Raw genomic sequence first — 13,676 nt, forward strand, 5'->3', positions numbered from 1 at the left:
ATAGGAAGTTTCCCAATCCCCACTTACTGGGTGGCAGCTGCTGTTATCAATGGGGCCAGGGGGAGGTATATCCCCCTGTGAATTTGGAAGGAACTGACTGACATTCTCATGCCCTCCGTTGCGTGAGCAATCTCTACTGTGAGGGGGAATTGTATCAGGGACTCTACTTCTGTCTGTGACAATGGAGATTGCTCACAGGAGGGAGTGAAAACACCAGTCAGTGGCTCCTGATCCACAAGGGAATAGACCTCTCTCTTGATTGCAGTGGGTACTGCCTGGTAAGTGGGATTTAGCGGGGTCCAGCCAGGAGGCAATAGGTAGCTACACAACTATTATGGTTATATAGCTACGTAATTATACAAGATTCTAATCATTGTTTTTAATTTGTCTTTGGAATAAAAAGCTCTAATTGTGGAGGATTTTGGAAATCAAATCAATAGCTATTTAAAATGATATAAAAAATCCAGTAATCCATGAATCCCATTATTCCCCTTTACTTATAAAAGGCTTTGTGTTTTATTTCCAAAATGTCACACTATTTGGAGTTCACTGTTGTCTCTAAATGTCATGAAACATTCTATATGGGATTTAAGGCTTTTCTTTAAGATCTCTTCAAGGATTGTGGAAAGTAAATGTTTAGAAAAATCAAAAGGGGTTTAGTTGAACCCAGATAGCAGTACCTTATTGGTAAGGCTTAAACCATTTAGTCTTCCAGTTTGAGTGATAATGGGCTGCTCTTTGAACCTGTGTTGAATTTTCTTCTTTCTGTTATAAATATACTTTTAATATGTAGTATGTTTTCTGTAGTATCTTTCAGTGAGCCTGCTTCCCCCACCACCTGGTTATTTCTACTTTAAATATATGTGCCAACTAATTGTTCTAAGAGCTTTATACAGAATATAGGGGACCAGAGTCAACTGCTGCTGTTTACATTTTTTTGCACATTGCTTAGCTGTTTTTTAAAGGCTCCAGATGGTGGGACATGACTTGATTAAAGCTCAGAAAAGTCCAGGGATAGCACCTAGATGTCATTAAGACATTCCCTATATTTTGAACATTTTTCACGCCTTGGTTGTTGTAACAACCTGCTCTTGAAAAGTGTTTGGAAACTACAGCTCATACAAACAAGGCAGGTAGACTGTTGTCTAGGCATGATTTTTAGATTGCATAAGATATGTCTTGAAACAACTTCAGTGTAAATGAAATGCTTCTTACAGTGTTGGATACAGTCTTGCCTAGTCCCACTATGCTCCCAGTCCCTACTCCTACTACCTGTCTTGTAAAACTGATTAGGAATTAATCCAGTTTGACACAGCTTAAACTGCCATGGCACCTTCCTGTGAAATTCTGGGATTTATAGCTTGTTGGGGCACCAGAGCTCTCTGACAGAGAAGGCTAAATATCTCACAAAAGAACTAATCCTGTAGATGCAGCCCAGGAGTGTAATATTAAAATCTTTGGCTTCTGTTTGAAGTGAAAAATGAGGAACTCAGGGCTCCCTTCAAACTTGTATCCTGCAACTCTTACTGTAGGTTGATTTTCCCAATATGCTTCCCCTTCCTCCACCTCTTTACCAAGGCCCCCTACAGCCTTGTCTCGTGTATCTGGAAAGTACCTGGATACATGAAAGAACAGCCAAATTAATTAAGATAGGTTGTTTAGCTTTATTCACCATTCATGCAAGAAACAATTACATTTACATTCTAAACTCCACAAGACAGCAATTCCTTTACTGGACCAACTAAAATGCACAAAAATATATTGTAAACCCTAGTAGTGCAGTGGTTAAATGCCTGTACTGAAGTCGCTCACTCACAAACCACAAGGCTGTGAGTTCAGTACCAGCCAGGGGCTCCGGGTGGACACAGCCTGGCATCCTTCCGTAGGTTGCTAAAATGAGTACCCAGCTTGTTGGGGGCAATTTACACTTTGTAAACAGCTTAGTACATTGGTAAGCAGTATAGAAATGTAGTTGCTATTGCTAAACTTTAGAAGCTCCACCTGCTTCTTCACCAGACAAACGTGTTCAAAATCATGAAATTATTGCTAATGGAATTTAAAATGTATTTCCTGGACTTTATGGTCCTTGTTCTCCCAGAATCCACATGGCAAGGAGTAGGAATAGATATCCTTCCATGCCATCTTACCTGAAAATAACAACAACATCTTGATAAAGTGACTTTAGCACTGACATAACTCTCCTTGTCCTGTATTATATTTAAATCTTTGCCTGATGATGAAGCCAGTGAAGCTTGAAAAACTTGCAACGTGTATTTTGCACATGTTGGTTGGCTCAATAAAGGGATTGCTGTCTTGTGGACTTTGCATGTTACTGTAATTTGCTGTATGGTCAATATGACCTCTCCTTGGATATATCTACATTCTAGGAATCCTTTTTGCACATACTGTATGGTTTCAGGATTACAGTGGACCCATGTTATATGTTGGGGTTTGGTTCCAAGATCCTCCGTGGATAACAAAATCCGTGTATGCTCAAGTCCCATTAAATATAATGACATAGCAAAATGGTGTCCCTTATAAAAATTGGAAAATCAAGGTTTGCTATTTGAAATTTATACTTTTTTTGAACATTTTCAAACCGTGGATGCTTGAATCCGTGTATAAAAAAACCAGTGTATAAGAAGAGCCGACTGTACTAGCATTGACCTGCAATAGGGAATATTATGTACAGGTTGAGATAACCTTATCCAAAATGTTTGGAAGCAGAAGTGTTTTGGATTTTGGATTTCCCCCCCTAGATTTTGGAATATTTGCAAATACATAATGAAATATCTTGGAGATGGGACCTAAATCTAAACATGAAATCCATTTGTTTCTTATACACCTTGCAAACATACCCTGAAAATAATTTTATACATAATATTTTCAATAATTTTGTGCATGAAAGAAAAGTTTGTGTACACTGGACCATCAGATGGGAAACATGTCACTATCTCAGCTGCCCATGTGAACAATTTTGGAAGATTTCAGATTTCAGAATTTCAGATAAGGGATATTCAACCTTTACCAGCATATTTAAAAATGTTATCAGTGTCAGAGAGAGATTGAAATAATAAAATTTATCAGTGTTATTAATATTTACTAAATACTGCCATTCATTGCCTCCTGAATACAGTCAGGAGAGGCAGTTGCTCATGCTTCCCCTTTTCATGCCCTGAAGAAAGAGCAGTAAAAATCAGTCAACATAGCAAATGTCAAGATCCCTCAATGCTTCTAACTAGCTAATTCCCTTTTGATTAGTGGCCTAATAAACCTAACTATCCATCTCATGTAAATAACCCCCTTTTAAGCCACCTTCCCTGCAAAAAACATGCTCAATTAAAAATAGGGAAGCTACAACTGCAAGACAGGAAAGACATTTTTAAAATGGACTTGGTGGGAATCATTATGCTCTTCTTTCTGTTTATGTATCAGATAATTTTGTCCCCAGTTCATTATTTTAATATGTACAGTAAAATCCATGCTGCAGATTTTTTTTCTCTATTCATAGGCCTGGACACATCGGACCTTTTGACATTTGGCATAAGATAAAAGTTTCTTGCTCAAAGTTAAGGCCTTTCTCAATAAGGCTTCATCCATTATCAGCCAAATGGCAAGTTCTGTATGTATACAGAAATGTATTTTTTTAATGGCAAAGCAATCTATTGTACTACCTGTGTTTTGATGAAATACAGGGAGTGGTTGCTGGAAAAATGAATCAAAATTGTCACAGTGTTTTTACAAGCCCATTCTCAAGTTTCTACCCAATTTCAGGATTTATCAGAGCTTCTAACTGAAATGTAACACCGTTAGTGTAGCTGAAATACAAGATTAGCAGCTTTGCTTAATCAGGGGATATGACTAACTTCACAGAATTTTGACCACAGTGCATTTTGTTCCAAGGATGTTTTTATGCTGTGACTCATGGTGAATGACACATATTCAGGGAACACTAATTTCTAACACTAACTTACCTGGGTTTTATTTCTAATTACCTCTACTGTTCACCTTTAAATAAGAAGCAAATTAATCTGCTTTTTACATTTAGTACCTGCAGTTAGTGACTAGGAACCACAAACAAGGTTGGTGCCAGAGCAGCAAGTCAAAGGAGACTGCTTTTAAAGAATAGTCACAGCAAGAATAAATGTAAATATGTGTAATATTATTACACAGAGTCAAAAAAAATGCAAGCAGAGGATTCCAGCCTCTTATCAATGTCATGGTAATGCACTTTTTAAGTAAACCACTTAGGCTTTTAAAAATTGCATTCTGCTGCATCTCACACGCTTCCCAGAAAATGCAGAAGGTGCAACTTCCAATCCATAGTTTTTAATAATAACAACAACAACAACAACAACAACAACAACAACTTAGGTAACACATTTGAAAGCTCTTGAATTTATTTGGTTGCCAGAGAAGGATGAACAAAAGGTCTAGAAACCATGCCTAATGAGCAGTGGCTTAGGGAGCTGGGTATGTTTAGCTTGGAGAAAAGAAGGTTAAGAGGTGATATGATAGCTCAGTTTAAATATATGAAGGAATGTCAAATTGAGGATGGAGCAAGCTTGTTTTCTGTTGCTCCAGAGACTAGGATACAACGAAGTGTTACAATGTTGAACATTCTTACTGTCAGGAAGTTCTTCCTGATGTTTAGATGAAATTTCTTTTCCTCTAGTTTTAATCCATTGCTTTGGATAATGTTGAAGTCTCCTTCTTTGGAGGTTGTTAAACAGAGGCTGGATGGTCATCTGCCAGGAGTGCTTTGATTGTATATTCTTGCATGGCAAAGGGTCGGACTGAATGGCCTTTGTGATCTCTACCAACTCTGTGATTCTATGAACTGCTGTTTGCCAGTTAGAGTAAACAGTAATGGTCTACCTAGGAAGTTTACTAACTGAAGATAAGGTACTTTCATATGGGAAAATTAACATGGCATGAGTTTTTTCTCCTTTTGACAGGTTCTGCCTATATGATGAAAATAGAATTGTGGCACATGGTGAAAGCTTCAGTTCATGATCCTATTACAGTCTGCCCTCCACATTCACAGGGGTTAGGGGTGCAAGATCCCCGTGAAAGTGGAAAAAAACAGAAATACGAGAAAAGCCCAGGACAGAGGAGAGGCACATGCATGACCTTCCAGGATACTCCGTGCTGGGCATTTTTTTCTGTAGGAGGAAAAAGCCCAGGACACAGCAGGAAGAGGAGTATATGCATACCCTTCCTGCCCATGGGGGGAGCACAGTTGCCCTTCAGAGAAACTCATAAATAATCAAATCCACAAATGTTAAATCTGTGAATGTGGAGGGCAGACTGTATGTGATTTTTGCAATAATTGGGGTTGTCTGTATGGGCCAAAAGATTCTCCCCAGCCTCATGTTGTCTCATTCTGATGACCCGGGCCAAATCCCCAAGTGCAAGATCAGGCTTGATCCTTCCAGACCAGACGCTGATTTGGAGGTTCTAGTCTGATCTCGGGGTAAACAGCTAATATTCCAGGGTAATTTACCCATTGGTTTGCTTGAAACTGCTGCAAATTCCAGCTGTTCACACACCCCTCCTTACCTGTGCTCCTTACCTTTGTACATTGCTCTAGCCGAGAAGCAGCCTCTCACCATGCCGAATGTAGACATGAGACACCTGGCCACACAGGTGCAGCAAGATGCTTTGTTTCTGTGTCAGATGCAGTGATGAGAGGCTTTCTTGGAATGGCAGCGTGGCAAGGTAAGGAGTGTGCACCTGTCACGGTCCTGGGTCAGTACAGGGATGGGTGTGTAAACACCCATCCCCGCACTGACCCTGGGGCTCACCTGGGTGAACCAAGATATCCTGGCATGTCTGCTTGGCACCTAATGTGCAGAAAGTGAATTCCTCTTTCCTGTGCACACTCTCTTCTGACTACCTGCTCTACTCATGCAATCCCAGGGCTGTTTTTGAAGCCCTTACCACCCCACCCCAGCATTCTCCAGGTTTTGCCTTTGAGAGCTTAGGGGAAAATTTCACCATGTCTCCCAACAGCTGCTTTTGGCTTTCTTTAAAAACAGGAACCAAAAGTTGGCTTTATGTCACTCCCTGTGTAAAAATATAATAATCCTTAACTCTCTCTGTATTAAAGTGACTTACTTGTGTGGGTGGAGGATTGACAACCCCCCCCTACACACCCTAGATAGCTTTTGGGACCAAAAAAGAAAAGGTTTTCAAAAAATAATTGGGGAGTGGAGGTAAGTGACCCCCCCCCCAGGTTCTTTGGGGATCATTCTAGTATAAGTACATAGCAAAATGTTCTGTTATTACTGTTGACAACATTGTAAGACAGACTTTCTATAACTACTTGAACCCTGAGAAAATTACAGTGCCATACTTCCAAATCAACTTAATGTTTTCTTTTCCAAATAAGACTGATGCTACCAATAAATTCTCTCTTTTTCTTTCTGGTAAGACTATTCTTTTACTTCAGCGTTTCTTTGCTTTGTAATAGAAAGTGACTGTTTGAGGAGGTTTCACAAGTTATATTGTCCTTCATGGAGCTTCTTAGAGAAACACATCTATTTTGTTGAGTCAAATTTAAACCTGTAACTTCTGCAGCAGTTTCATTATATAATAAAAAGGGTTTCTATTTTTTTTGTCTACTCTGAAACTTTTCCTCATGTGCCTATTAAAGTACAGTACTGTATTTGTGTGCAGCAGACAATTTAAAACTCTTTAAATTGGTGTCAAACTTTTTAATGTGGTGTCAAACTGAATTAGTATAGGCACTAATAAGTTATGTTTTCTTGCCTGGAAAACTATTGTATGATGTTGCAGTCTTTCAGTTATCCCTAATCTCTCAGTTATTTCTCACCTCTTATAAATGCTAATATTTGCTTTCTGGTTTGTCAAGATAGGCGTTCACAGAATAAAGTTTCATATCACTTTATTATATGAAAATTATGTTCCCAAGTCTGCCTACCAAACTGGAATGTGCTTGAAAGAAATTGCCCTACTGACTCTAGGGGTTGTTTGAATTATGCCTAGTGAGACCGAGGTTAGAGGTTGATAATTTCAGGCTGTTCCCTGGGGGGACAGACATATTAAAGAGACCAGTGGCAGAAAGATGTAACTGAGCATCTCAATTCTGTCTTGGCATGGGATCAGACTGAAGGTGCATCAACATTGTAGAAAGAATGCAGTGCTGTAGCTCCATCCTATGGGATCCTGGGGTTTGTAGTTTTACAAGGGCTTTAGCCTTCTCTGTCTCACAATGTTGTTGCCTCATAAAACTACAAATCTCAGGATTCTGTAGGATAGATTATGGCAGTTAGAGTGGTGTCAAACTGATTTATTTCTACAATGTAGATGCACTCTGAGATAGAGGTAGTTCATATTGCAGGAGTATATCCTTGGGGCAGTATCTCATGCTGAACCTCTCTTGGCAAAACAGTTCAAACCACTAGAAATTAAAGGGGAGCCATCTGCCTTTAGCACCTGCCCACCCCCAAACCTATTCTGGTGAAACCCACAGAAAACTGACGGGGAATGTTGGATTTGAGCATCTGAGTATGATATGTATGCAAAGGGATGTTGTAGCACCTTTGAGACTAACTGAAAGAAAGAAGCTAGTAGCATGAGCTTTAGACTTGAGTTTACTTCCTCAGCATATGATATTGTACAGGAAAACTCAGTTGTTTCATATGCTTGCTTCCCCCAGATACAAAAGCTCTTTTATATCATTTACTGATGGTTCCTCAAAATTGGAACTATTACAGAATATTATGTCAAAGGGAAGGTACTTTTGTTAAAGTTCAAAGTAAGAGAATCAATTTTCATTTCAGATGCAATCACTGAAGTGTGTGAGTAAGCTTAGGAGTGCATTTGGTCACTTGAGAGAGGAATAACATTTCTCCAATTAAAAGGCATTCTGTTTTTATTATTTCCTCTTGCATGTGTTTTTATTGTTTGCTCTTGAACAACAACTCAGAAATATTAATTTCCAAGTGCTGCACATTCTTTTGCGTAGTTTCTTAGTTTCCATGGAATAACCTGAACATCCCTTGTTTTGGTGTCTAATATCAAGCAACCAGTCCTAAATAGTAAGTAGTGAAGAAGTCTCATTGGTTTGAATATGAGTTGTATTCAGGTGCTTAAAACTGTGGCAGATACATAGTGTAGAAAGACAGTGTGGTGTATAGCTGTGCTGGAAATTGAAAAATTGACATCCAGATTCTTGTTTAGCCATGAAGATCCTGCATAGCTGTGTGATTTGTTCCATATCCTTTAACAAGTAGTTTTTTTTTTCTCCTTTGCTTACCGACATCTCAGGGTTGTCATGAAAAGAAAAGCCTGCTCTCATAGCTTTAGAAGAATGTCATTTACAGATAACTGAATGGAAAACTGCTGTTTTTGATACTTCGATATGATCACTTCTGACTGTACTCTCACATTCCTCCATGCAATATGGGTTCAAGTGGCTTACATCACAGTTATAAAAGCTGTAAAAGAGCTGTTCAGATATACCCCCTGCAACAAACCAGCGTAGCATACGAACAGTCTGTGTTATTCAGTCAGAAGACAAACTATTGACTATGCTGTGTTAGCTGGTTGTGATTCCATAATGATTCAGCAAGACCAAGTTCTGTTAGTTTCAGATGAGATGTTCAGTAGTTCACTAGATATGTTTTATAGTTGTTTTTTAAAAAAAATATACAATTCATTTCGAGATGGGCATTTGAGATGTTAAAGTACTGAGAAATATCAAGAACCATTTGCTTCATCGAGTTACATCTTTCAGGAACAACAATTTAAACAATTGTGAATTTGGAGGTGGTTTCATGAATTAACCGTTTTCATTTTCCAGATTTAAAACAAATCTCTGGAAGGATTGACATTTATATTCATTGTATTCCTTTTGTGTCCCATTGTGACTCCTTTCCATTGTATTTTATTCTTCATTTTTACATGGGCTTCCTTGTATGCATTGCATCCTCCAAAGAGGCCTATAAATGCATGCAAATCTCACTCTTGGGGACTGAATTAAACTACATACAAAATTTGGCCAGGCATACACCTGGCCAGATTTTCAGACTGTTATGTTACTTCTCCTATTCCTTCCCCGCTTTTTTTTTTTTGGTCCCTTGGGCAGCATTTTAGGGAACTTGTGGTTGGTTGATAATAACGTCATTATCTGACTATATGTTTTTACTATTTCATTGACCAATGTGACAACCTTTATGTACTGCTTGTGCATTTCAAATTTTGTAATATTTTAGAATTGATGTATAAAAAAGTATAAAACTATTTTTTTCTTTTTCCTTCTCTTACACAGGTCATTGCCATAGTCATGGATATATTTACAGATGTGGATATCTTCAAAGAAATTGTGGAGGCATCTACAAAGGGAATTTCAGTCTATCTTCTACTTGATGAATCTAACTTCAATCACTTTCTTAAGATGACAGAGAAACAGGGCTGTCAAGTCCAAAGGCTCAGGGTAAGTCACTTGTTCAGTGGGAGAGATACATCATTCTATTTCCAATTAATCCATTTATATTTTATTTTACCTTTAGTTTCTTATTATGGTGTGTACACACACACACACACACACACAACTGAACCCAAACATCATAAGACATATGGTTTTAAGTTTAACAAAATGTAATAATAACCTAACAGACAAAATGTATACGAATGAATTTCATTACAAATAAATCAATAAATCTGCAGATATATAAGCCATACATTTCTATATTCCACAAATTAGATTTATTCATTCCAAATTCAATGAATCCATATATGAAGAAAAATATAACCAATAAATGAGCATTTTTTTTAACAAGAACAATAATTTAAAAAATCAGAAGTAAAACAACAGTAAAATAAAGCTATCTAAATGAAGGCTAGAAAAACTTTCCACAGAGTTGTCAAATTGCCACTTGTGCGTCTAGCATGTAAATTTTTCTTTCACAGGGTGACACTGAAGGCACGGATGTTTTACTAATACTACAGTCGCCTGCATGTTTTTTGGGAATAAGTCATACTGTGTCCAGCAGAGCTTTGCTGTCCACTTAAAGTGTTTAGGAGTATTGCCTAAGGCTGCAATGTTTTGCTCCCTGGGAAGAGAGTAAATCTCTTTAAAATAAATTGATTTCCTGTTGAGTGAGGTTGGATAGGGTCAAGATTACAATCTGATACAATTTCAGTGGTTTTATTTGGACTTTCTGATTACACTTCATTAAATTTTACAATTTTGATTCATTTTGATCTATTTGAAGCCACAAGTGCATTTGGATCAAATTCAGGAAAGAGTAGAAAAATGCCATGGAATATAGTAAGACAAGCTTTTGGCCATTAAATAGTTGCTGTGAAAGGGTTTTTATGGTGCTGTGGTGGGGAGGTTGCTGTAATTTTCATCTCATTTGTTTTGTTCTAAATGCTATAAACTGTTTTTAATGTCAGTGCTTTTTAGTGTGCTAGTTTACATAATTGCTCTTCAGTGTTATAATTTTTAATGGAATTCTGTTTTAATGTACATTGCAAACTGCCTTGGACTGTACACTAGGAGAAAGGCAGGAAATAGAAATGGATTTATGCCATTTTGCAGGATTTTGCTGTTGTACCTGCCATGGACCATGGTGGGCTAGGATATGAATATAAATAAATAGAATATTTGTGGCATATCATCTGCCAGTTAGTTTTATTGGAAAACACTTCCCTTTCAGTACAGTATTGGCTCCAACAAAATAACAGGAATGTTAACTTATTATTTTTTCCAGAAATCTGGCAGATATGTATAGATTGTGTTCAGTGGGGCTTTGCCTTAGCAGAAAGTATTCCCACTTTCACAAGAGAGAGTATCTGATTTTCGTTGATTCCTCTGCTGCACACATATAAGTAACCCCCCTACATTTAAGCACCCCACCCTGCCAGCTCCAGGAGGATTAGGAAGTAGATGTGGCTGTAGTTAAGAAGGTAGGATCAACCAAAACCAGATTCCCCAACTTGCAGTAGCAGACATACTTAGGTATACTTGGGGTTAGGTAGTTTCTGAAATTGTTCAAATATAAAAAAGAGACATTCCTTGTAGGCTGATGGCATGATAGCTAATACATGCCTGGCATCCTATTGGAAATTTAAGACATCTTGATATATGTTTGTGTAGTTGAGAATTGTAGAATTGCATAACAGTCGTATTTCCAGAAGGGGATCATTGTTGTACCTTTGCCACGGGGACCCTTGAACAGCCAGGGCAAGTACTTTGACCATTATTCAGCTGTTGCAATATGTAAAAATACAAACACTGCAGGACAGGCTACCCTTGTGCAAAGACAGTGAAGGAGGGGGGCAATGGCCTCAAACAGAATCACTTGCACTGGTAAATCAAAATGGAGGGCAGTGGAAAGTCATGGGTGCACTGTAACTGTTAAGAAGAATGTCCCCACTTTTCATGATGCCCCTTGTGCTTTGGTAGTTGCTGTTGGGCAATGAGGCATCTTGTGTGATACTCCATTGTGAATCATCTTCATTCTTAAGCATGGTAGTATATCATGTCAGCAGTGTAGCTCTGACATCAGAAAGTTACACATTGCATCCCATACTGCAAGACGTTGGCTATATGAAATTAATGTATTTTCTCCTAGAACTGCTTTTTCACTTTAGCATTATCACATTCAATCCACCATGAGTCAAAATCAAGTCTGTTTTGCCCCTGACCAGCTGTAGCAAAATTATATTTCAACAATATCAAGATACTATTAATTCTTCCATGACATCTCAGAGGAAATTGCTCCATATCTGTTGTTGTATGTATCTTGAATGGCTTTCCACTAAAGGATGGTAAAAGCTTCAGTATTGCTCCATTAACCCCACAGGATATTAGCTATTGTGCTAAACAGGAATAGGAGTACACCTACTCATTTCAGTTACTATCTAGGCCTTGCCCAGTTATCTGTATGTTTATTCAGAAGTGAATCTTACTATATTCTATAGCAGGGGTATGCAACCTGCGGCCTGTAGGCCGAATGCGGCCCGGCAAGGCCTTGGGACCGGCCCCAGCCCGGTCCTGCAGCCGATTGCCGCCGGAGCCTTTGGCCTCTTGTGTGAGGGCGTGGGGCATTTGGCCTATCAGGAGGAGGCGGGCAAGGGGGGCAAGCGGCAGGCAAGGGGGGCAATTGTCTATAGAAGCCTCCGAAACATGCATTTATATTTAAGAAAATTTAAAAATCAGCAAATTTTTTGTGTGCCCTCCATTTTTAAAAAGTGTCCTCCATTTGAAATTTTGTCCTCCATTTGTCCCTGTTTATTTATTTACTGTATTTAATTTTTTTAAAAATTATTTATTTATTTATTGGCTTTGGCCCCCCAGTTGTCTGAGGGACAGCAACCCAGTCGCCGGCTCAAAAAGGTGGCCTACCCCCATTCTATAGGTATGTTCCCAAATATGTGAAAAGGAAGACAGGTGAGATAAAAACGTAATAAATGAAACTTGGATTAAAATTGCAGCTTCACTCTAATTTCCACATAGAAGCTGAGTTAAAGTTCTAAGAGATGGTTTATACAGTATAGGTCATTTAATCTGTAATTCGAAATCCTGATTTGTCCTGGATGAGCAGATCTTGAGTTTACATGTTTTCTATTGCATCCAAACTAGGCAAGCTGTTGTCCTCAAGCAAGCATTGTAAAACATCTGTTCACAAAGTTGTATGTAACAACAAACTGTAATTTGCTGCTCATCAGGAGATAATGGGCAGAGCTCAGCTAGACGAGAGAAGTAGGAAAGAGGAAAAGGGGGAAAACAGGCAAAGGCATCTTAACATTGTGCCACATTTCAGTTTGAACTACAGTACTCTGTCATTGCTTTTCTGTGATTTTTTAATGTAAATTTTGAAAACAGTTAATTACAGTATGTTTTCCAGCTCAGCTGCAGAGCGCTATCAATCCAAACCTTTTGGTAAATAATTTGCTGGCTTTGTAGGTGTGTTAAGTTGTGGTTGCTTAATTGTGGTTGCTTCATACAGAGATAATGAGCTTCTAAGCACATGATATTTATATGGGTGAAACAAAGAGACTGCCAGTAAAAATGTCATGTTTTCTGAGCTCATTTATTTCTAATTAATTCACATCATTTTCATTTAGCTAAAAGACTGATTCCTACGTACTCTTTCTCTAAGTGACTTTGGCTTCATTGTGACATACACTTAAAAATTGTGTGCTTATCTGAATGTATACTCCACATAATTCATGGATACTGAACATTGTATTCCATCCTAAATATACTTACCACAAAGCAAGTCATACTGCCGTATCTGAAAAAAGAAAATATCTATAAAGCATTGCTGAAGAAAACATTCTAGCATGAGCTACATACATATCAAGAGGTTTTATAGGTAAAAGCTTTTCAACTTTAGAAAGTGTTTCCTAAATCATGTTCAGAAGATCATCAGGCCAGCAATCCACAAAAAATAATGTGTACTTCCTTGAGTTTGCAGATATCCCTGCATGCCATGAGCACAGATTCTGGTGCTTTCAAAGTCCAAGGACGTACGGTATATACAGAACCTGTTAGACCATCTTATTACAAATTTGTTTGTCCTTGCTGATCTGGCCCTGTCTTGTCTCTTTGCTGTGTGAAATTAGAACAGAGTGTGTTTAGTGAAATGATTCCAGTCCTATGGAATAAGGAGGTAGACCAGACCTCTTTTTTTACC

General features: G+C 38.3%; 1 protein-coding gene across 2 annotated transcripts in view; it reads left to right on the forward strand.

Moving 5' to 3' along the window:
• The window catches only part of FAM83B (family with sequence similarity 83 member B), a 65,936-nt gene that overhangs the window by 36,116 nt on the left and 16,144 nt on the right, over nucleotides 1–13,676 (forward strand). For both annotated transcript variants that reach the window (XM_042447037.1, XM_042447035.1), the window contains exon 3: nucleotides 9,299–9,463. In XM_042447037.1, coding sequence (XP_042302971.1) covers nucleotides 9,299–9,463 — 165 coding nt within the window. The remainder of the gene's footprint in view (nucleotides 1–9,298; nucleotides 9,464–13,676) is intronic.

Source organism: Sceloporus undulatus, chromosome 1 (assembly GCF_019175285.1).
Source record: "Sceloporus undulatus isolate JIND9_A2432 ecotype Alabama chromosome 1, SceUnd_v1.1, whole genome shotgun sequence".
NCBI lineage: Eukaryota > Metazoa > Chordata > Lepidosauria > Squamata > Phrynosomatidae > Sceloporus > Sceloporus undulatus.